Source organism: Macaca fascicularis, chromosome 8 (genome assembly GCF_037993035.2).
Source record: "Macaca fascicularis isolate 582-1 chromosome 8, T2T-MFA8v1.1".
Taxonomy (NCBI): domain Eukaryota; kingdom Metazoa; phylum Chordata; class Mammalia; order Primates; family Cercopithecidae; genus Macaca; species Macaca fascicularis.
The window spans coordinates 14,745,711-14,770,347 of record NC_088382.1 but is presented as its reverse complement, the minus strand read 5'-3'; the positions used below and the strand labels follow the sequence as shown (position 1 = coordinate 14,770,347).

The 24,637-nt window shown below is 45.0% G+C and overlaps 1 protein-coding gene across 7 annotated transcripts in view; it reads right to left on the bottom strand.

The window, feature by feature from the left end:
• The window catches only part of LOC135964653 (uncharacterized), a 37,189-nt gene extending 19,534 nt beyond the window's left edge, over positions 1-17,655 (bottom strand). The window contains exons 1-2 of one of the 7 annotated variants that reach the window (XR_012417073.1): positions 2,107-2,383; positions 498-615 (exon numbers count right to left, since the gene is read on the bottom strand). Coding sequence is in view for 2 of the 7 variants with exons in the window: in XM_074000297.1 (XP_073856398.1) it covers positions 4,949-5,039 (91 nt within the window). In the remaining 5 variants the exon portion in view is untranslated. Of the gene's footprint in view, positions 1-497; positions 616-2,106; positions 2,427-3,100; positions 3,190-4,948; positions 5,477-14,788; positions 14,956-17,529 lie in introns of those variants that run through there. The other 6 variants (XR_012417072.1, XM_074000300.1, XM_074000298.1 and 3 more) reach the window with 6 other exon arrangements.
• Between the last annotated feature and the right edge of the window lie 6,982 nt (positions 17,656-24,637).

The following is a 24,637-nucleotide window of genomic DNA, read 5'->3' as shown; positions in this document are numbered from 1 at the left end:
GGGCTATCCCACAGCAATGTGTGTAACCTCTCCTGCTTACGATCCCCGTTCACATAGCATTTTCCAAAAGCATTTGGTGTGAAGTGACAGAAGAAAGAAGAAGAAGGTCCTTTCAGCCCATTCATTCATTCATTCATTCATTCAACAAATATTGACTGACTACGTGTCAGGCACTGGTGATATACCAGGGAACATATAGTTTTGTAGGTAGAGACAGACAACCAAAAAGTATGTTAAAGAGTGATCAATGCTGCAGAGGAAAATACACCAGGAAGCAGGAAGAACAATACCCCAACCACCCTACACTGGGGTGAGGCTAGCGTTACAAAATGGAAACAGCGGCCGGGCGCGGTGGCTCACACCTGTAATCTCAGCTCTTTGGGAGACTGAGGCAGGTGGATCACCTGAGTTCAGGAGTTCAAGATCGGCCTGACCAATACGGCGAAACTCTGTCTCTACTAAAAACATAAAAACTAGCTGGACGTGGTGGCACACACCTGTAATCCCAGTTACTCAGGAAGCTGAGGCACAAGAATCACTTGAACCCGGGAGGCAGAGGTTGGAGCGAGCCGAGGTCGTGCCACTGCACTCCAGCCTGGGTGACAGAGCAAGACTCTGTCTCAAAAAAAGTAAAAATAAAAATAAAATGTAAACAGAGAATAAGATACCAAAAGAAAGAACATGAACGATTAATTGTAACAAAAGCCTTTGTAAGCTGATACTTTCCTTCCTGGATCCTTGTCCCTTACAAATGGAAAAACACGGCGGGTAGGGGTAGCATCAAAATGATGGTGATGTTTTAAGATGGCTTTGGGTTTCAGATGTCGGACAGCCATACTCATGTACTTCAAGGAGAAAGCTCTAGCTCTATAAGCCATCTGGGCAATGGTTTAATGTCTTTTTTTTTTTTTTTTTTTTTCCAGAGGGTTTTTAAAATACAGGAAAACATGTGTGTTTATTTGGCTGCTCTGTGCCCACACACGTGCAAACTGTGCTAACAGGTTTTTCCGTGTTTTGCTGAATTTGCCAGCTTACCATAAACAGGCTTTCATGTCTTAATTGTCTATAAATAGCACAAACACCCAAAAATGCAAATCAAGACAAGGTGTCCCTTCAACTGCTGCTCCCATGATGACAGCGAGCGACAATTGGCCAAATCAACACATGGAGACTGAAGCTGTCCGGCAGAGAGCACAGGGCCAACTGCTTTTCCCATAGCATTTAAAGAAACAAGCGGAAACAGCTCTCCACACAGGACAGACACGTCCTTTGTCCTTTGAATAAATGCTGCCAATCCCCAAAATACTTTCTCCATCACACTATCTATATAGATTTCAAGTTCCTTCCAATACCATAGTAATGCCAGTGATAGACTACGTTTGGCCATAATGACCCATTAGCATTCTTTTTCCTCTAAAATGTTGAAATAATAACATTGAGTGTGCACTCACGAGGTGCCAGGCTCTGAGTTTGATCTCGTTGAGTTCTCATTGAAATCCGGTAAGATCAGTACCATATTCTCTCATTTTTCATAGATGAGGAAACTCAGGCATAGAAAGGCTAAGTAAGTTGTCCATGGTCACAGCTTATTTAGGAACTTTTCTCCAAACTTCCAAAAGTTAACTACTGCCACTATTACAAATGAGTTTCTGTTTGTTTGTTTGTTTTTTTTTTTTTTTTTTTTTTTTTTTTTTTTTTTTGAGACAGGGTCTTGCTCTGACCAGGCTGGAGGGAGTGGAGTGATGATGTTTCACTGCAGCCTCGACTTCCCGGGCTCAAGTGATTCTCGCACCTCAGCCTCTCCACAGTAGCTGGGATTACAGGCATGAGCCACCACACCTGGCTAATTTTTTAATTTTTATTTTTTGTAGGGATGGGGTTTCACCATGTTGCCCAGACTGGTTCCGAACTCTGGGCTCAAGAGATCCTCCCAGGTCGGCCTCCCAAAGTGCTGGGATTACAGGTGTAAGCCACTGTGCACAGCCCTACAAATGCGACTTGTACAAAGTCAGAGCAGTGAGCAGGAAGAGAACAGAGACTTCAGTGAGTCTCCTGGCTGTTGCAACACCATATCCCTCCTCCATACCGTAATGTGTCTACACCCACCAAGCTCCTAGACGTTGAAGGCAGGCCAGCTCAGAGACGAAACAGCAGTCAAGAAAGAGAAGATGCAGACATGCGTCTTGATTTCAGCTCGAGCGTGCATCTCTCCCCTGCAGCTGCACAGGCAGAAACCAGGGGCCGTGAGTCTGAGGCAGTGTGTTTGGTTCCTGGCAGGTAATCTTTTGGGAGACCATCCCATACAATTAGTGTTACACTTCTCAAAAAGGAAGTGTGACTTGTATAGAAAAATCGATTCCATTTGGGAGAAAGGTCTAATAAAACCCCAAAGGGTAATACAACAACAAATTAAATTCATCTGTCCAAACTGAAATCCCAAAGCCCTCTGGGCACACAGCTGCTTTTCTGAGCTGAAATTCAGCTCCAGCTGAGAAACAGGTCAAATTTCCTAAAAAGGTTTCTTTTTCACATACCTTCAATAAAAATTCCTTTCCCTCACTTGTCATTTTCCAGATTTAATGGCTCTGTTGGCCTTCCTCTTATTTAGACCATGAGCACTGACTTCATGTCTGCTACGGCCGGGACTCCAAGGGAGGCACCCTAGGGAACACAGATGACTGCAGCACAGCGACACCCTCAAAGAGCACACACGGGGAAGGCAAGATGATACCATCGCAGCCTTCACACACAAACGAACTTGGCATCCATACCCCGTCCCATTTCTAGAAAACAACGATGCTGAGTCAGTAACATTTACCGAACAGCCTGCAGTGTGGAGGCAGGCACGAGGGGGCTTCATGTGGGGAAGAGCACCTTCAGAAGGGGGCATGCAAGCAACGTGGAGGCAGGAGACACCCCCACGCACAAGGGCCAGCCCGGAGGCCTGCAGAAATGCCCATGCATCTGGGAGGGAGAGAGGACAAGATACATAAATGCTCCAAAATGAATAGAAGCCTCCCAAGAACCTCCCCCAAAATGGGGCAGGAATTTACAAAAGACCAAACCGAGCATGCGCAGTTACCCGAGCATGCGCAGTTACCTGAGCATAGCGCCACCAGAGCGAGCTATCCAGGAAGAAACAGGGTCACTAGAAGCCTGAGCCTCTACTCCCAGCTCTGCAACTCATTCACCCTATGACCTTGGTGAAGGCTCTTAGCTTCTGTGAGCCACAAGAGAATCACGGGAAAACAGAAGATATGAAAACTGCTCTGCCTTTTTCACAGAACTGCTGAGGGAATAAAATCAGATAATGGATTTTTAAATTCTCTGTGAATTACGAAACAAAATACAAACGCATGACATCATTCTTACCATTAACAACAGCACTGTCAAATTAAGAGCAGAGTTAAGACCACAGCATTTTCCACCCCCCGACTCCCCAGAGAAATAGTGAGTCCAGCTGATGTATTTGGGCAACCCCAGTATCTAGGCTTCGAGAGCCTCAAACAGCTCATGAACTCTGACAGTATCACTCCAGCCCAGTGCTCACTAAGTTCTCCAAGAGAGCCAACTGACAGAAAATACTACAGATTTTTCAGCTGGGCTTGAAGCCCTCCAAGCTCACAGCACAGCTAAACAACGGAGAAGAGGTTTTCTGCCACTAGGCTCAAAAGCTGGCTTTTGTAGATTCCCATAGAAAGAACATTTAAGGCCAGGCGTGGCGGCTTATGCCTGTAATCCCAGCAATTTGGGAAGCCGAGGCAGGAGGATCACCTGAGCTCAGAAGTTCAAGAACAGCCTGGCCAATATGGCGAAGCCCCATCTGTACTAAAAATACAAAAATTAGCTGGGCATGCTGGCGGGCACCTGTAATCCCAGCTACTTGGGAGGCTGAGGCAGGAAAATAGCTTGAACTCAGGAGGCTGAGGTTGCAGTGAGCTGAGATCATGCCACTGCACTCCAGCCTGGGTGACAAGAGCAAAACTCCATCTCAAAGAAAAAAAAAAAAGAAAGAGCATTCTTTTTTGCTGATGTTAAATTTCCTGTGCTAAACACAGAGAAATCATGCAACACTGAAATCCTGAAAAACATATCATAAAAAGCATTTAGTGACTGAAAAGACATTCAGTATAACCTGTAACAGTGAGCTCCCCTCCTCTTTCCATCCAGCTCCACTAACGCTGTGACCCTTAACAATGCTTTCACTACCACAGAGGAAAATTAATAGGACCGCTTACCCCTCTCAGCTGACAGCTAAACCAGTGCTTCTCCCTGGGCTCACTAAAGATGACCTTTACCCAAAACCAGGCTGCAACGACCCTGTAGATGTTGACTAACAATTTCAAAATTCCCATATTCTTTGTCCACTCCTAAGGAAGATGAACTGAAGCCAGGTGTCTCCAAGTCAGAACTAACAGAGGCCTTAAACATCAGATGGCCCATCCCCTTCTTTGACAACCGGGGGATCTAAAGCTGAGCTTATGGAAGAAAACAGCCTGTTTAGTAACAAAGCGAAAACCAAAGCCTAGTCACCTAACCTCTGGTCCAGAAGTCCTGTGACAATCCAGCACCCATATAGGATGAGTCTCCCTAACCAGAAACTCTGAAATCCACAACTTTTTCAGTGCCGACGTGATGCTCAATGAAATGTTCATTGGAGCAGCTCAGATTCTGGATTTTTGAATTCAGGATGCTCAACCAGCAAGTATAATACAAATATTCAAAAATCCAAAAATGTAAAAAAATCTGAGACACTTCTGGTTCCAAGCAGTTTGGATGAGGAATATTCAACCCGCATTTTTTTTTTTTTTCCTCTAATGAAGGAAATTAAAAACGAGGCCCGAGCAAAGTCATTCAATCCATACTAAAGTCATTCAATAGTTTAATTAGTACCCATTTAAAGTTAAGTGCTACCCACAGATATTTAAAAGGATGAAAACATACATACCTATAATCCCAGAACTTTGGAAGGCTGAGGCGGGAGGATCACCTGATGTCAGGAGTTCAAAACCAGCCCGGCCAGCATGGTGAAACTCCATCTCTACTAAAAATGCAAAAATTAGCCAGGTGTGGTGGCACACACCTGTAATCCCAGCTACTCAGAAGGCTGAGGCACGAGAATCACTTGAACCTGGGGGGAGCACGTTGCAGTGAGCTGAGATCACACCACTGTACTCCAGCCTGGACCACAGAGCAAGACTCTGTCTCAAAAAAAAAAAAAAAGAAAAGAAAAGAAAAAAGAAAATTAATTTAAATTGTGTTTTCACATGGAGCCCATGTTCCCAGAACACAAGCCCTGCTCTATGCTCCAAGGGCACACAGGGTGCCCCTTTATCTTAATACTCACCATATTCCATGGCAGCCATTGGCATGTGTCTGTCCATCGCACTAGACTTCCTGTGCATGAGGCAGGGATCATATATTATTACCTTTCTGTCCCCAATGTCTGGCCTAGAAGACACTCAGTAAATGATTCCTGAACTAAGTCAGATACTAAGACATTTTAAACTTGTATTAACAAAATTGATTCAGTAAGTCTGCCAATGCAGCGTTCATACCACACAGCTTAAATCTCAACCTGCGGATTCATCTTGTGTTCTGCTAGATTATCACCTATTAACATTCAGGAGGCACCTAGTATGTGCTGGGCATTACTAACTGCTGGGGACCTAGCACTGACAAAACAACATTCCTTGTTCAAAGAGAAGTTCTAGTATAAAGAGGAATAGAAGGAACAGGCTAGATTGATGAGAGAGCTAAGAAAAGGACAGGGTGCCATGGGAAGCACCTGGTCTTGTCTGGATGGTACATAGTTAACAAAGTCTGAGTGCTTCGTATAGCGTAAGATCATCTCCTCCAAAGAAGCGAATGAAGCTTTGATTCCCCAGTACCAGAAGTCACCAGAAAGGTGCGCACAGCCACATGCTTAGTGTACGAAGTGAAACCAAAAAACAAACAAAGCTCCAACTTCCAGAGGCAACGGTCCAATTATGAAATCCTCTGGCTATGTTCAATTTAAATTCAAGGTATTCAAGAGGCCAATATTTAAGTGATAAATTATCCCAAACACTTAAAACTAAAGTAGTCTTTGGTTCAAGGGGTAAGGGTATACTACCTTTTACAAATTTATTAGCTCTTAATATTTACATTTGAATATGATGATGATGTAATAATAAGTTTACTGAGTAGTTACTATGTGTTAGGCACCAAACTAAGCACTTTACACACACATTTGCACGATCCTGTGAGATGATAATGACCCCTTGTCATCCCATTTCATAGATGAAAGTCAGGTTTATATAAGCTTAAAAACTTGCCCAAATGACACAGCTAGTTAGCAAAACCCAGGCAGCCTGAATCCATAGGCCTTGTTTAAAGAAGTAATATTTATAAACTGTCCACCACAGCGGTGGTACAAACGAGAGTTCAATAAATGCCTAAAGAGCACTTCATACCCAAAATCGTTTCCCACGAATCAAACTAGACTTACTCTGGTTCTGCCTAACCAACTGTCAAATTATTGTTCCATGAAGAAAAGGTGGAATGGGTAGAGATCAGAATAGAGTGAATAACTGGTAAATATACTTCATGGCAGGTAGTAACAGGATGTGGCATTTAGGCTATTTCCACATTTGTTTGCATAACACTTTTTTTCACAGTTCTAAAGCACAAGAACCATTATAAGCTGGTGAAAGCATAAGGCATGTTTATGATCCAGGACTCCAATTCACTGTGGATCAGTGGATCTCAACCTTTACGGTATATCAGAACCACCTGGGGGTTTTTAACAGCACTATAGCTGCGCAGGCTCCATTCCTGCAGATTCTATTTCAACTGGTCTGGAGTAAGCACGCATGCTTTTTTAACAACCCTCCAGATGCAGCTAGGTTTGCAAACCACTGTCCAAGTGGCTCTCACACTTCTGCTCAGTTCAACACGCACTCACTGAGATTCTAAGCACTATGAACTGGGCTAAGTTAACAAGTCAGGCCCCACTCCCTAATAATATTGGCAAAGAAATCAATATCAAAGATTTATTCCAGTCCAAACCAAATAAATTGCCGGGTGAAAAAAATGCCCTGGCATAGTTTGCCACACTAAACAACTTCCTGTATCTTCCTGGTCAGTAGCCTAGAGACTGACTTTGAGTCATGAGAATTCAGAATCAGGGGAAAATGCCAGTCTGAGGCATCTGCCACACTCCTAGCACACCCCCAAAAGCGCCCAGCTACATTTCACATCCACTGTCCTAACAGGGGTCGAAATAGGGAAGAGCAGTGCAATACAGAAAACAGAGCCTGCTGGGTGGCAAAAGGCTGGGAAATACCAGTCCTAGCCCTGCTACCAATCGCTCTGGTCACTTCTCTCTGGTCCTGGTGTGGCCAACAGTTACACGAGAGGGTGAGGCATAAAAACACAGATGTCAGGGAAGCTCCAGCATCCAAAATACATAGAAATTAAAAAGCATTAAGGTGATATCAAGGAATGTATGCCATCAACCTGAAAAGTAACTGAAATATTCCTTTTCCTATTCTTAAGAAATCAAAGGTGGAAGCAGAAAGTTGAGCAATCAGCCTACCAAGTTAACTAGGGCAACAGAATACACTCACGGATTCTGTTCACAACAGCGGGGGTGACAGACCAAAAGGAGAACTGCAGAGCGTCCCTCTCTCCTCTGTCCACCCATGCCAGCAGCACGTGAGTGCGTCCACACGCAGCGCCCAGTCTCCTGTTCCACTGACGCCAGCGTCCACTCACCGCAAGCGTACTAAGTGCCACATGTGCTATGATGCTCCCTCATCTCATCACCATAGACATCCCTGCTGGAGGTGACTATGTGACAGATGAAAATCACGGAGGCCTAGGGAGGTTGAGAACCGCATTCCCACTGCGGTGAGGGCGTGCTTGAGAGGAACCCCACGGCTGGACCCTCCATGCTGCTCTCCTTAGTAATCACTCCCGGACCAGAGCAGCGAGGGGGAATTTTCTTCCTCTCACTATTTTCAGCCCCTTGGCTGACACAGCATTCCCCAGAAATCTATTGAGTTCTGGCAGCTCTGAGGCCACAAAGCCATAAACGCAGGGGACACACAGCCCATCTGTCTCGAACGGGTCTTTTACTTGTCATGCTGGTCATTTCTAAAAGATGGGTTAAGAAAGACTTGGCAAGTTACCACGAAATGAATCCTCCACGCCTCCCTGGGGAAGGCTGACTAGCGAGCAGTCAGGCCGGCTTTCTTCCCCCACTCCCTGCATTCCTGTCCCTAAGGAGCCACAGACAATCCCACCAAATATAGGCAGGAGACAGCCACCTCCTTCCTACAGCTGGAGGGGGGAAGGGTCCTCTCGGGCCTTTCTAACTGCATGAAAACCAAACTGGGAGTTGTACTGACTCGGGCCTCACCCATGTTGCAGGCATGTACAACACAGGTGCCCAGTGGTATCATCAGGCAGAACTACGAATGTGCTTTCCATCGTTTTCATACAATGATTCCAGAACCGCTATTCACACAGCTCCACTTCTCACACATACGACGTGCTTCATGGATTACACAGCATGTTCACCAAGCCCCTCATCCGCTCCTCCCAGCAGCCTTATGTGATCCCTTCAGTATGCTTCCTCATCTCCATTTCTTAAGAAATGGAGTTTCTGAGGTTATGAAACCAAAACTTTCCCAAGAACATCCAGCTAGTGTTAGAACCAGGATATGAGGGCTTCTGATTCTAGAACCAGTATTTGTGCCACTGTTCCACATGGGCCCCTCCAGGGATTTCTGCCTGATCTTAAAATGCAGACAGCAAATCTGTCTCTCTACAGTCCTGGGGTTCCCTATAGACAAGAAGTCAAACTTCTAACAGAAAGCTTATACTTATTTGGAAGGCTACCTGGGATATTTCTTTTAAGTTAGTTTGTTCATGTTTTGGAAAGATTGTTCCAATGGCAATGCGGGGCATGAAGTGTGGAAAGGATTCCATGATGAGGCAGAGAAACAATTCGGTGGCTCTTACAACAGTTCAAATGAGGCATGAGGTGCAACTAGAAAGGACAGAGGGAAAATGCATTGGAAAGAAATGCAAAATGAAATCCACTCAGACCCAGGATGGAATAAAGGGGATTAAGCATGATGGTGGTTTCTAGTTTGAAAGACTGATGAACACGGATGTCATTAACTACTGCAGAGTGGTATCTGGGGCCTGGGTGCACCAGTTTGTTTAACCATTCACCTGCCGAGCAGTCTCCGGGCTGTTTCCAGTTTCTAGCCTTCATAAACAATGCTGCTATGAACAGATACATAAAGGCTTTTGTGTGAACATAAGTCTTCATTTCTCTGGGATAACTGCCCATGAATGTGAGTGCTGCATCCTATGGCAATTGCACATTTAGTTTTTTAAGTAACTGTCAAGCTGTTTTCCAGAATGGCTGTACCATCTTCCATTCCCACCAGCCAAGTGTGAGTGATCCCGTTTCCCCGCATCCTCACCAGCATTGGCCTTGTTACTACTTTTTATTTTAGGCTTTCTGATAGGTGTATAGTGACGTGGCTTTAGTGTGCCTTTTTCTGATGGCTCATGATGTTGAACAAATTTTCATGTGCTTATATGTTATCTGAAATGTCTCTTCAGGTCTTTTATTCATTTTCAAAGTAGATGATTTGGTTTCACTGCTGAATTTTGATAGTTTTAAATATATTATAGATATGAGTCCTTTATCAGACATGTGGTTTGCAAATAGTTTCTCCCAGTCTCTCGCTCCTCTTTTCATCTTTATTTTGCATTTTACATTTTAGTCCATAATCCATTGTGAGTTAATTTTTGTGCGAGGTATGAGGTTTAGATCAGAGTTCAGGTTTTTTTCCTATGAATAATCAGGTAGCCAGTAACTTTTTTAAGACACAAGGTCTCACTCTGTCACCCAGGCTGGAATGCAATGACAGGATCAGAGCTCACTGCAGCCTTGACTCCTGGGCTCAAGTTATCCTCCTGCCTCAGCCTCCTGGAGTAGCTGGGACCACAGGCAGGTGTCACCATGACCAGTTAATTTTTTTTAGTTTTTGTAGAGACGGGGTCTTGAGCCATGTTACCCAGGCTGGTGTGGAACTCCTAGACTAAAGTCATCATCCCACTTATATGGGGCCAGGCAGTGGCACATGACTGTAATCACAACACGTTGGGAGGATGAAGCAGGAGAATCACTTGAACCCAGGAATTCCAGACCAGCCTGAGCAACAGAGGGAGGCCCTGTCTCTGCAAAAAATTTTAAACATTAGCTGGGCATGGTATTGTACACCTGCAGTCCCAGCTACTTGGGAGGCTGAGGTGGGAGGATCTCTGCAGCCTATGAGGCTGAGGCTGCAGTGAGCCATGATCGCATCACTACACTCCAGCCTGGGAGAAAGTGAGACACTGTCTCCAAAAAAAAACAAAAAAACAAACAAAAAAAAAAGCTAGAGCATCACCCATATTAAAGACAGGTATTGTTTTTTTGAAAATTTAATTACAGTTATATAATGGACATGTAAAATGTCCAGTTTGAAAGCTTGAAAAATATATAAGTATTCTTAACTTAAAATTCTGATTCCGACCTAAGATATCGCATACTGTTTACATAAGTATCACAATGTCTGGACAACAACTAAAAATGTGTATGAGGGAGAAAAATGAGCATGTATGCCTATTAATTGAGGTATATTTCCCCCTTATTACATAAAAAAGTCATCACAGCAAACCCCTGTGACTGTATCTAAAGCAAGCCTACAGTTTTACTTCTCTGTATTATAAAATGCAAGGCTAAAATTCAAATACTAAACATTTTCTGAAGCCAAGGGTAGTTAACTCAAAATAAATGCCTAGGGTCTATATCAAAAATATGAAAAAGCTAGCTACTTCATAGCCATTCCAATCTAAGTTCAGCTTTTTCTTTTTTAATTGACACATAATTGTGTGCCGTACATACGTATAGAGTACACATAGTGATGTTATAATACATGTAATGTATGTGATCAGTGTAATTAGCATATCCACCATCTCAAACATTTATCATTTCTTTGTGTTGGTAACGTTCAATACCCTTCCTCCAATTATCTGAAACTATATATATATCTCTATATATATAGATATATATATATATTTTTTCTTTTGAGACAAAGTCTTGCTCTGTTGCCCAGGCTGGAGTGCAGTGGTGTGATCTCAGCTCACTGCAACGTCTGCTTCCTAGGTTCAAGCTATTCTCCTGCCTCGGCCTCCCTGAGCTGGGGTTACAGGCACCCACCACTATGCCCGGCTAATTTTTGTATTTTTAGTAGACATGGGGTTTTACCACGTTGGCCAGGCTGGTCTCAAACTCCTGACCTCAGGTGATCCACCCACCTCAGCCTCCCAAAGTGCTAGGATTACAGGCATGAGCCACTGCGCCCAGCCTGAAACTATATATTCTTGTTAACTATAGTCATCCTATGTTATAGAACACTAGAACTTATTCCTATCCAGCTATAATTTTGTATCCTTTAACAAATTTCTCCCTATCTCCCTCTTCCCCCACCCTTCTCACCCTCTAGGATCCTCTGTCTACTTTCAACTTTCATGAGATCCACTCTCTTTTGCCTTCCACATAAGAGAACATGGGCTGTGTAACTTTCTGTCCCTGGCTTATTTCATAATATCTTCCAGTTCCATCCACGTTGCTGAGAATAACAGGACTTCATCCTGTGTTATGGCTGAATAGTACTCCACTGTGTATAAAGACCACATTTTCTCTATCCATCATCTGCTGTTGGACACCGAGGCTGATTCCATATGTTGGCTATGGTGAACAGTGCTGCAGGAAACACAGAGGTGCAGATGCCCCTTCGACAATGATTTCCTTTTCTTTGGGTATCTACACTGTTGTGGGACTGCTGGATCACACTGTAATTTCATTTGCAGTTTTCTGAGAAACCTCCATACTCTTTGCCATAGTGGGTGCCCTAGCTTACTCACTCTTATTCTTTTTTCTCTTTGAGACAGAGTCTCACTGTTGCCCAGGCTGGAGTACAGTGGTGCAATCTTGGCTTGCTTACTGTAGCATCCGCTTCCCGGGTTCCAGTGGTTCTCATGCCTTGGCCTCCCGAGTAGCTGGGATTACGGACAACCGCCACTGCACCTGGCAAATTTTTGTATTTTTTAGTAGAGATGGGGTTTCACCACGTTGGCCAGGCTGGTCTTGAACTCCTGGCCTCAAGTGACCCGCCCACCTCAGTTGCCCAACAGTGCTGGGATTACAGGTGTGATCCACCGCTCCCAGCTAAGTTTTGTGTTTTTAGTAGAGACGGGGTTCACCATGTTGGCCAGGCTGGTTTCAAACTCCTGACATCAGGTGATCTGCCCGCCTCGGCCTCCCAAAGTGCTGGGATGTCAGCGTGCGCCCCTCACCCAGCTGCTCTAGTTTACACCCCCCTACAGTGTGTAAGCGCTCCCTTTTCTCCATATCCTCGCCAGCACTTGTTATTTTTTGTCTTTTCGATAATACCCATCCTAACAGATGAGATGATGCCTCACTGCGGTTTTGATTTGCATTTCTCTGATTATAAGCGATACTGAGCATTTTTTTCACATATTTTTTGGCCATTTGTATGTCTTCCTTCAAGAAATGTCTGCTCTGTTGGGTGTGGTGACACAAACCTGTAAGCCCAGCACTCAGAATGCTAAGGCAGGAGGACAGCTTGACCCTAGACTGGCCTAGGCAGCATAGCAAAACCCTAGCAAAAAAAAAAAAAAAAAAAAAAGAAAGGAAAGAAAGAAAGAAAGAAAGAAAGAAAGAAAGAAAGAAAGAAAGAGAGAGAGAGAAATATCTGTGTCTGTTCAGCTTTTTTTTTTTTTTTTTTTTTTTTTTTTTTTTTTTTTTTGAGGCGGAGTTTCGCTCTGTCTCCCAGGCTGGAGTGCAGTGGCGGGATCTCAGCTCACTGCAAGCTCCGCCTCCCGGGTTTACGCCGTTCTCCTGCCTCAGCCTCCTGAGTAGCTGGGACTACAGGCGCCCGCCCCCTCGCCCGGCTAGTTTTTTTTGTATTTTTTAGTAGAGACGGGGTTTCACCATGTTAGCCAGGATGGTCTCGATCTCCTGACCCTGTTCAGCTTTTTGACCTCCAAAAATTAAGAGTCCATTTTGGAATCGGACGACCTGCCTGATTCAGAGACAATCTGTGTTTGGTTCTACTCTGCTACTTCCTATGTGACTTTGGGAAGTTCCCTTAGCCACTTTGAGCTCAACTTCCTCAACATTAACCAGGAATAAGTACCACCTGCCTCTGCTGGTTAACGCTGAGGACTGAAAGGAGAACCTCCACAACGCCACTTGACAATGCCGCCTGGCGGAAGCCCCTCAATGCGGGGCTGGAAGGATCATCTGAAGCCAAATACAACTTTCCTTTCCACTGTCCCAGGCTCACTCTGCATGCGATTAGCAAGGAATAGCGAATAAAGGAAACCAAAATAATTGCTTAATTTTTAATAAATTTTATAAAGAGGGGGTGGTGGCAAAATAGGAGGGAGAGGAGGGGAAGGAAAAGCAGCCGGTCACAAGTTCTAGTCCAGGGCTCATCCCCAGCCTCCTCACTCAGGCAATCACCAGTCCCCACCTCCTGGGGAGGGGTACTTTCTGCGCTGGCTTCACCTACAGGGAAGGCACTGCCACAGGTGTTCAGAAACCAGGAACACCTTGAAATGGGCAATGTGCTTTGGGTAGGAGACCTACAATTTCCCCAAAGAAACCACGGCACAAAAGTGACCCACATAGGAGGGACCAACCGCTGTAAACCCTTGGTGGCAAAAACGGATGTCATACCTTCTGTACAGGAGACACACACCCAGGTAAAACTTGCCAAAATAGCAGAGAAAAAAATACAGCAGACATCCAGTGCCATTCTGTTACAGAAATATTTATATCCCAAAGCCAGGGACCTCTCTGGAACACTGTCTTCATTTCCACGTCTCATGGAAGATGTTTGAGTGCACTCACATGTGTCTCAACAAACTTCCAGTCCCTGCTCTAAACCCTGTGGCTCCTCAGCAAAACCCAAAAACAAGTATCAGTTTTCCTTCCAAATGGGAAATTTCCTGACCTAGCGAAACCAGCATCAAATCCACTTATTATGAGATAGCTGATTACAGGCGAAGCCCTCTAGTCCAGGATGACTCCCCTCCTGCAGGAGCGGGAAGGATGGGCAGAGCACTGGCCTGCCAGACCACATCTCCAGGCAGTTTGAAACCATGGCTGCTCAGGTGAGCCATGATAAAAATCAAAACCAAGTATCTCTGAAAAGTGTACATGTCAAGACCCAGACCTCGGACCAGACTCAGCCGAAATGGATGTTGCAAGGTTTGTTCAGAGACCTCCTCTCCATGACCCCTCTCCCCGGGACCTCCCTCCTTGCACTAGGGTTCCAAGGCCAATGGACCGCTCCCTTACCTCTAGCCCAGTGCATTTCCAGGACCAGCTCCCAGACTGTACCAGACCCTGAAATGTATTCGCTGAATGCACTATTTCTTGAATGATCATAAATCACCTGACTATAACAACAATTGTTTTAAAAGTGTTCTCTCTCTGTCTCTCAGGAATCATGCCATGAGTTTGAGCAAGCAGCTTTGCTTCTCTCTACTGCAATTCTATCATTTGCAAAATGTTAACAATTACTGTGTTCACCCATAGCATTGTAGTAAAAAGCCTTAAGACCCACTTCATGTAGCCTGCCTGGAGCACAGACCCTGTCACATGGTAAATGCCCACTGAAGGTGAGTTATCTATAGCTATTATTACCTGCCACTCCAGCGAACAAAAGGAGTCGATCAAGTCTCATCGTATCACCATGAAAGGATGTCCAGGTAGACTGCGGAGTGGGAGTAGGGGAACTCAATGTTTATCAGGTACTATTTTGTTTTTTACAATGTGTACATGTATATTTGTAGGTACACTGGAAAAGATCTGGAAGGAAATACACCCAGTGTTAATAGTGACTACGCCAAAGACACATTCATCCAAACACACAGGAGAAAAACATTCACTATCTTTCTGTCTTCCAAATCATTTGAACTATTTTCAATAAGCATCTATGGCTTTTGTAAAGTTTTTGAAAGGAATTTATTGCATTTTTTTCTGGAGAAACAAGCAGGAGCACGAAAAAGGTGGAAACAGAAGGTAAAATGGAATGGGACTCAATGGAATTGAGTCCCAGCCAGGCTCAGCAGGCTCACGAACCACGCACCTCTCACTACAACTCAACACCAGCTCTCTCTTCTCTTGGTCCAATGGCCCAAGACTTAGAGATAAAAGACTTATTGTGATCACATCAATCACACCAAGGAGCTTGGAACCACCCCTTTTTTTTTTTTTTTTTTTTTTTTTGAGACGGAGTCTCACGCTGTTGCCCAGGCTCCTCTCCTTGTGTGTACCTGCCCAGGGCTGTTAGCTTTCCTCCTGTGTCTTTGGCTGGCCTGTAATCCCCTAGTGGTGGAAATGCACCCGGACACTTAGCCATCATCCCCACAACACTCAGCACCACATAGAGACCAGGGCAGTGATGCCCACTCGGACTGTGATTCTACTTATAAAGCAAAGGACCAGGGGCCAGATGCGACTTGTCTTTGGTAACTCACCAGCTGTTGCTTGAACCAGAACAAAGCCAGGTCTCCTGATGCCCAGAAAAGAGCTAGTGCCTGTCCCGCTAGAAACGTGGTGAAAATGTTTTGCTTGCTGTGAAAAGACGCACTACTGGAGAAGATGGGTGCAACTTCTCATGGAGCCACTCAGCCCAGATCACCAGGAAACAGGGCAGCCAGATGAGACACTAATCACGTCCACTGGAAAGGAAATCTGGCTGGGCAGTAGAAGGAAATTCACACAGGTTACCCGGGCCCAACGGCAGCAACAACATGAACAAAACAAAAAATACCTGAGTGGAAAGCCATAGCCTGGCTAGCAAATTCAAAACAGAGCCACAATCCTAGCAGCACATATCACTGCAACACAGAGCTTCAGTCAGTGTGCGCACACTTTAAGTAGAAACGTAAAATGTCCATGTTTTTGGAACAAAGGGCTATTTTTATGTGTGTGTGTGATGTCAGAAGAAACTGTTGGCAAGGAAATAGAAATAGACGTCCTTACACATTGACAGTGAGATAACGGTATGGCCCTAACAGAAGGGAATCGAGCAACACCCATCAACATTTAAAATGCGCAGAACCCTGGATCCCACAATTCCATTTCTAGCAATGCATCCTATGAGTATATTGACGCAAATATGCAAGAATTACGTACAACTCAGCATTGATTAATCCAAACGGTTGGGAATAACCTAAATATTTACCAGTGGGGAACTGGTGAAGAACACTGTTTATCTTATGCCAACATCTGTGTTTTTAAAAAGAAGATACATAGACTGGGCGCAGTCGCTCACGTGTGTAATCCCAGCACTTTGAGAGGCTGAGGCAGGTGGATCACGAGGCCAAGATATCCAGACCATCCTGGCCAACACGGTGAAACCCCGTCTCTACTAAAAATGCAAAAATAATCTGGGCACAGTGGCGTGCGCTTGTAGTCCCAGCTACTCAGGAGGTTGAGGCAGGAGAATCGCTTGAACCCAGGAGGTGGAGGTTGCAGTGAGCTGAGATCACGCCAGCCTGGTGACAGAGCAAGACTCCATCTTGGAAAAACAAACAAGCAAACAAACAAACAAAACTGTCAACAGTGGTCACAGAACAGTGATGGGAGTAGGACTGCCTTTCACTCTCCAGGACCTTTTGAATGTCGCTCATATTACATACTCAAAATATATGACTACAGTAAATATTTTCAGAGTAACTATGAAAAACTGGGGAAATAATAATATCTAACACACAGGACTGCTGCATAATTAAAGGATGAAAAACATTAATCACTATCAGAGTTCAAAGGAAGAAAGATTAATTCTAGCTTGGATATCAGAGCGGGGATCATGTAAAGGAAGTGAGTATTTCAAGTCTTGAAGGATGGAGAAGATTTAAAGAGGCAGAAGTGTGGAGATGATGTCCCAGATGGAGATAAGAACATAGGCGAAGACGATGTCCCAGGTGGAGATAAGAACATAGGCAAAGACGATGTCCCAGACGGAAATAAGAACACAGGTGAAGATGATGTCCCAGATGGAGATAAGAACATAGGCAAAGAAAATGAAGAAATGAGAAGGTATAAATTCTAAATGCAGCTCTCAGGCTGGGCTTCAGAACAGGGCTTAGGCAACAAGTTGGAATGCAAGGCTGATGGCGGGAACAGAAACACTGAAACCCAACTTGCATATCACGCCCAGATCATGAGCCTTGAATGCCAAGCCAGGGAAGCCCTCCTTGATCTTAACAACGAAAAATCACTGGGCCGGGTGCGGCGGTTCATGCTTCTAATCCAGTGCTTTGAGAGGCTGAGGCGAGAGGACTGCTTGAGGCCAGGAGTTTGAAACCACTCTGGACAACACAGCAAGACTCTGTCCTTACAAAAAATTTAAAAATTAGCTAGGCAGGATAGCACACCTGTAATCCCAGCTACTCAGGAGGCTGAGGCCGGAGGATCACTTGAGCCCAGGAATTTAGGGTTACCGTGAGCTGTGATTCTGTTGCTGCATTCCAGCCTGAGCAACAGAGCAAGGGCATGTCTCAAAAATAAAAGAAATGAAATAAAATCATTAAAGGTTGTATAGACATAAAGTATAAAATCATACCATATATTATTTAATCCAGATATATAATATAAATTAGAGGGGGAAAAGAGAAATTAGGAAGCTATTATAAGAAGACAAGACTCAACTAAGACACGAGCAAAGGCCCTGGGCTCACAGCCCTATCTTTATATAAAGGAATAAACTACCACATTTATTTTCATGGCATCACCAACTTAGATACAGGCTACAGTATTCTGGAACCATCTCTGTATCAGTCAAATCAGATGGCCATAATACTATAGGCAAATACCATAAAAAACACCATAAAAATACTATAGGCAAATACCATTAAAAAATGTAAAAACTGTGTGGTTTAAACATTAGTTTATTTCTCACAGCTCTGGAGGCTGGAAGTCCAAGATCAAGGTGTCAGCCAACTCAGTTCTGGGACAGGGACCTCTTCCTGGCTTGCAGATAGCCACCTTTCTTCTTGTTTCCTCACACCAGGGCATTGGGAGCTCTCTGCTTTCTCTTTTTTTTTTTTTTTTTTTTTTTTGAGACAGAGTCTCACTCTGTCACCAGGCTGGAGTGCAGTGACACAATCTCAACTCACTGCAACCTCCGACTCCCTGGTTCAAGCAACTCTCCTGACTCAGCCTCCTGAGTAGCTGGGATTACAGGCACGTGCCACCACACCCAACTAATTTTTGTATTTTTAGTAGAAACGGTTTCAGGATGGTCTCAATCTCCTGACATCCTGATCTGCCCACCTCGGCCTCCCAAAGTGCTAGGATTACAGGTGTGAGCCACCACACCCAGCCTTGTTTCTCTTCTTCTAAGAGCACTAATCCTGTCAGACCAGGGACCATGCTCATGACCTCATCTAACCCTAATCACCTCTCAAAGGTCCTATCCCCTAATACCATCACACTGGCAGTTAGGGCTCCAGTACAAGAATCTGGAGGAGACATAAACATTCAGTTTATAACGATGTCTTTTCAATCCTGTTGAAAAAAGCAACCAAATGAGTAGGCGAAGAAGTACCTTATATGTAAACAAGTCAGGAATTTTCATATTTCTGCTAATACATTAAGGTCAATTTAAAATGTCTGATAACAAGAGTCAGAAGCAGAGATACATGAAAGTTAGTTACTCTACAATTTAGGCCCACATTGAGTTATCTTCCAATAGGCCCACATTGAGTTGTCTTCCAATGACATTGTGGCACAAAGAACACTGCTTTCTATTCCTGGTTTTGCCACCAAAGAAGCTGGAACATTTCCCTGTATTTCCGTTTATCTTGAAAATCACTGGGCTGATCTAGCAGACCTCCAAGGTCCCTTCCATTCACAAATTCCACAAATAACTTCCTACCAACAGAGGCTACACAAATAAACTACACTGACGAAGGGGAAAGCTAACACTAGCAAACAATGAGATGCACACAAGACAAGACGTATAGAGAAGTGGATCAACCACAAACTGGTGGACGATGAGCCGGCGGGGGATAAAAACACATTCCCTAACGATGGACAGACAGGCAATGGCGCCGAGGTAGTATTGTTGAAGATTTCCTATTTTACATCTTCAAGATAAATGGCCCAATTGTTTATATTCATTCTGGTTAAATGTGAACGTGAAAACTTCCTCCAGGGGACGCAGACATCTAAAAAGTTCTCAATGTATCCAATTTGTCATTTGATATATTTACTGACAAGAAAAATGAGGGACTGAATATACAAACAGACCATGCCTGATCATATGTATAAAGACAGAACTCAGACCACAACCGGTAGCTGCCCACCCAGGAAACCAATCCCCTATCTACAGTAAACAGCCAGGAGGCCAGCCAGGCTAGCACATCAGACAGGAAGCCAGACTGCTCTCTCTCCACAACCCAGAAACTATACCACAACTCTGTCCCACGTGGCCAGGACTTGACTCAAAACTGACAGCCACCCTAATTTTGGCCCCTATTTCCAGTTAGGATAATTCAGACAAAGCCAAATACGCCCCTAACCAATCACATAGGATACCCCACTTCTGCACAGCCGCCTCCAGCCCCCACAACAGCCTCCACTGGGAGTCGTTCTTTTCCATCCTGAAGCTTCCCCACTCCTCATCCGCCACTCACTTGCATGTCAGTCTCTGCCACACGCAAGTGACAGTGCTGACTCCCTTGCCACAGCAGCACTGAGAAAGTTGCCTCTGCCTGTCTCATGTGGGCGTCCTTCCTTTGTTTCCCTCGAAGAATAAGTCTTCAATGAGGGGCTTCTCTCTATATGGCCAAGCTATACAATTCAGAAGCCCAGCATGGCAATTCCAAGCCTGGAAAGACCATACACCCCTCAGGTCCTCTTTCCACAAAACACAGCTTCCTTGAGTTCTTCAGTCACTCCCCACCAACCAGGGAAGGAACCACGTGTTATGGAAAGATCAAGGGCCTTGAAGTCAAACTTCTGAGTTCATCAAGTACTTCATCTTCCCACTTAACAAATTACATGGCCTTGGCCATGCGTGGTGGCTCACACCTGTAATCCCAGCACCTTGGGAGGCCGAGTTGGGCAGATCACCCAAGGTTGGGAGTTCAAGACCAGCCTAACCAACATGGAAAAACCCCGTCCCTACTAAAAATATGAAATCAGCCTGGTGTGGTGGCGCATGCCTGTCATCCCAGCTACTCGGGAGGCTGAGGCAGGAGAATCACTTGAACCTGGGAAGCAGAGGTTGTGGTGAGCCGAGATCACACCATTGCACTCCAGCCTGGACAAGAAGAGCAAAACTCTGTCTCAAAAACAAACAAACAAACAAACAAAAACGAACAACAACAACAACAACAAAACAAATGACGTGACCTTGAACAATTTCCTTAACTTGTCTAAGCCTCTATCTTCATCTTCAATAAAATAATTTTACTTCCAAGATTGCATTAAATGGAATCCCACATGTAAAACAGCTGACAAATATTAGGGACCCAACAGCTGTGTGCTCCTACTGCCACCCCACTTTACCCCAAGGGAGAAGCGCAAGATGTCCAGAAAAAGCCTGTTGATCCCTACACCTCAGCATCTTGTGTTCACACAAGGCGCAGTGGGATCCAGACTTACCCGGGTCGCCCAAATACAAGCCACGTTTTGATTTTTCAACTTAGGTACACATGGCTTCTAACGTTCACCATATATGATCCATAATTTAGAAGAGATTTTCCTACACTACCCCGTGGTTCTATTTTAGCAGACTCAGATGTGCCATAATACCTCACTCTCTTAAATCCTCTTCAGTATCAAAAACAAAACTTTAATCTGTAACACAGTTATCAGCAGTGAAAGTGGAAATGGTACCTATGAGTCAAAATGACCCTCTGCCCTGCCCTGCCCCACCCTACAAAAAGCTGTTCAGGAGGATTTGGGCTGCTTATGAGAATGCTGTCTGTATTCCCAGGGACAGACAAATGCCTACCCTGGTTAGAAGCTGCACTGCTCAGCCTCCAGGGTAGAAATCTCCCCACACCCTCTACCCAAGGAGAAGAGAAGCAAATGGGGTGGCCAGGCTCCAGGACGTGGACTGTTTAGTGTGGTTTCTGCAGACTGTTTTTTTGTTTTTTTTTTTGTTGTTGTTGAGACAGAGTCTCGCTCTGCCGCCCAGGCTGGAGTGCAGTGGCCGGATCTCAGCTCACTGCAAGCTCCGCCTCCCGGGTTCACGCCATTCTCCTGCCTCAGCCTCCCGAGTAGCTGGGACTATAGGCGCCCGCCACCTCGCCCGGCTAGTTTTTTGTATTTTTAAAGTAGAGACGGGGTTTCACCATGTCAGCCAGGATGGTCTCGATCTCCTGACCTCGTGATCCACCCGTCTCGGCCTCCCAAAGTGCTGGGATTACAGGCTTGAGCCACCGCGCCCGGCAGTTTCTGCAGACTGTTTAGTGTGGTTTTGCAGGCCACCCAAGTGGCCAAGGTCCTACGGCTGCTGTAGGGTCTCTTCCCTAGGATGAGACAGCCCAGCCATTCTCCTTCCCTTTTTTTTTTTTTTTTTTTTTGAGATGGAGTCTCACTCTGTCACCCAAGCTGGAGTGCAATGGTGCAATCTCACCTCACTGCCACCTCTGCCTCCCAGGTTCAAACAATTCTCCTGCCTCAGCCTCCCAAGTACCTGAGATTACAGGCACCCACCACCACACCCAGCTAATTTTTATATTTTTAATAGAGACGAAGTTTCAACTTGTTGGCCAGGCTGCTCTCGAACTCCTGACCTCAGGCGATCCACCTGCCTCGGCCTCCCAAAGTGCTGGGATTACAGGCATGAGCCACTGCATCTGGCTGAGTCAGCCCAGCCATCCTGACTTTTTGTTCTGGCAAAATTACTCTCTTCCACGTCTACCTTCCAAGTAGCTAAATCAGAGTTCTGGCCTTGGGGCAGGCTTGAAGAATCCCTGTTTTTTGGTCCTCAAGAGGTCCTACCAGCGTCTGGGACAATTCCAAAACTTGTGTTCTTAAAGAGGAAAGAAACCTCACATATATGGCTCTCGCAGAGCTCAGGCAGAGCTCAGGCAAGGCTTGGGAGGCGGCCCTAAGGTTTGGGTGTGCCATCTATGATAACAGCTAAGAGATCTGAAGCCAGCTGTCTGGGTTCAAACCTCAATTCCAACAGCGCTGGCTGTGTGATGTTAGACAACGTCCCCAGCCTCTCTGTGGTTCCGTTTCCTCACTGTAAAAGGGCCACAATAATAGAGCTGCTCTCAAAGTTAAGTGAATTCGTGCATATAAGGTATTCAGAACAATGCTTGGCACATGGGGGAGTTCAATAAACACGTAATGAACAGAGTAACTTAGCAATTAGTAAATATATTCATGCAGGCCAGGCACGGTGGCTCACGCCTGTAATTCCAAAACTTTGGGAGGCTGAGGCGAGAGGATCACTTGAGCCCAGGAGTTTGAGACTAGCATGGGCAACACAGCAATATTCCATCTCTAAAAATGTGTTTCTGTAACATATATGTATATATACAATCATATATTCACAGTGTATTTATAATACACAAAATAGCGGAATACAGACTTACCTATTCACAATGGTTACTTCTAGAGAAGGGGAAATGCAAATTTCAGCTTTTTATGCTACACATATATTCTTGTATCATCTGAAATATTTAAGCAAATTGTATATATAAATTTGCCCCAAAACACATAGCAGAACAATGTAGTTTTGACTCAAAAATCTTCAAATCATGATGGAATTGTTCTGTGAAAGTTATAGAGATGAAAATCTCCCTCCAGCCTAAATGCTCTTTCATATGAACTATATTACAGACACCAATGCAGACGCCCCAATCCTTTCCCCACTGTCATAAGAATTTTTCAGTGAACTGCATTCCCCTTTACAAACTAGATGATAGTTAGAGTTACCAGGCAAGAACGTGGATCCAGTTCTGCTTTTTCAAAGCCCAATGTTCCTCACATAATAGCAATGCATTCTTCAACGGGTCCACTGCCCCCAACACCTGACCTCTCTGTTGTACACAACTCAGCAAGGCCTGGGAGAAAACAGGTGGAAATTTAACTTAGTAACAACACATCCCGCCTGATTCCTCTGCTCGGCTAGTTCTCAAGTCATCTTTTTCTAAGCTTTCATTCGGCTCTACCACATGTACCTAGGCTGGGTAAAATACTTTACCAGGTTTTTTTTTTTTTTTTTTTTGAGACAGAGTTTCACTCTCTAGCCCAGGCTGGAGTGCAGTGACACCATCTCGGCTCACTGAAACCTCCACCTCCCGGGTTCAAACGATTCTCCTGCTTCAGTCTCTCAAGTAACTGGGACGACAGGCACACCCAGGACTACCACCACACCCAGCTAATTTTTGTATTTTTAGTAAAGATGGGGTTTCACCATATTGGCCAGGCTGGTCTCAAACTCCTGACCTCATGATCCGCCCGCCTTGGCCTCCCAAAGTGCTGGAATTACAGGTGTGAGTCACTGCACCTGGCCTACTTTACCAGTTTTATTCCTGAATTAAACCTGTTATTACTATCAATAATGTCAATCAGTGCCATTTCATTCACCGTATGACACACACACACAAAGCACTCCATACTCACTCCACCTATCTGCTTTTCTGCAATGGCCACAGTGTTCCCCATCTTACATGAGAGGCACAGACAAAGACAACGACTTCTCCAAGGTTTTGTAATTCACAATCAGTGGCAGAACCAACATGCCCAACCACGTCTGGCCAAGGCCTGTGTTTCAGCCACCCCATCTGGTTGCTGCCCCTAAGGCTCAATGGGCAAGTAACAGATCACTCCGATTGCAGAGGCTTCAGATATGCCCTCCGCCATGGTACAATGGATGGTTCGCTCTCAGCAGGGGAGGCAGGGGTGGGAATCAGCACACAGTTCTGCTAGGTTTCTCATGCAGGGCAAAGACTATGTATTTTGTGCCTTGCTTTGCAGGTGAAATGTCTCCTGCCCCCTGTACAACACCTTTCTTTGTCTTCTCCACATAAAAGTACAACTGAGTTCCTCAGGGGAAGGCAGTGATCACTGCCCTGTGCCACACCTGACTGATGTCCAAACAAGTGGACACACAGGCTCTTCTCTTATGGCCCAGGTTGCTCCCATCTGCTAAGCATCAAAAACTACACACAGGATTCGCAGAACATGAATGACATGGAGGTGACCGCTTTATCTCTGTTGAAAACTTACTGCACTCTCTTAAAAAAGGGAATTCAGGAGAAACTGAACATTTGAGGCTGGCTGGCTGTAATCTTCAGCTGCTGAGAAAGCCTCAGCTTCTCGGTTCCACTGTGGAAATCCAACTCCTCCCTCAAAGTCTAACTCAAGTACACCTCCTCTGCGGTGCCTGCCCCTTCCTCCCTTTCACAAGCACGTGTTCCCTCTGCAGCCCCAGAGCATTCTATCGCCACGTCTGGAGCCACGCTGTCCCAGCCTACAGCCAGCTCAGTGCACAGCTGCGTCTCCCTGTGTTGT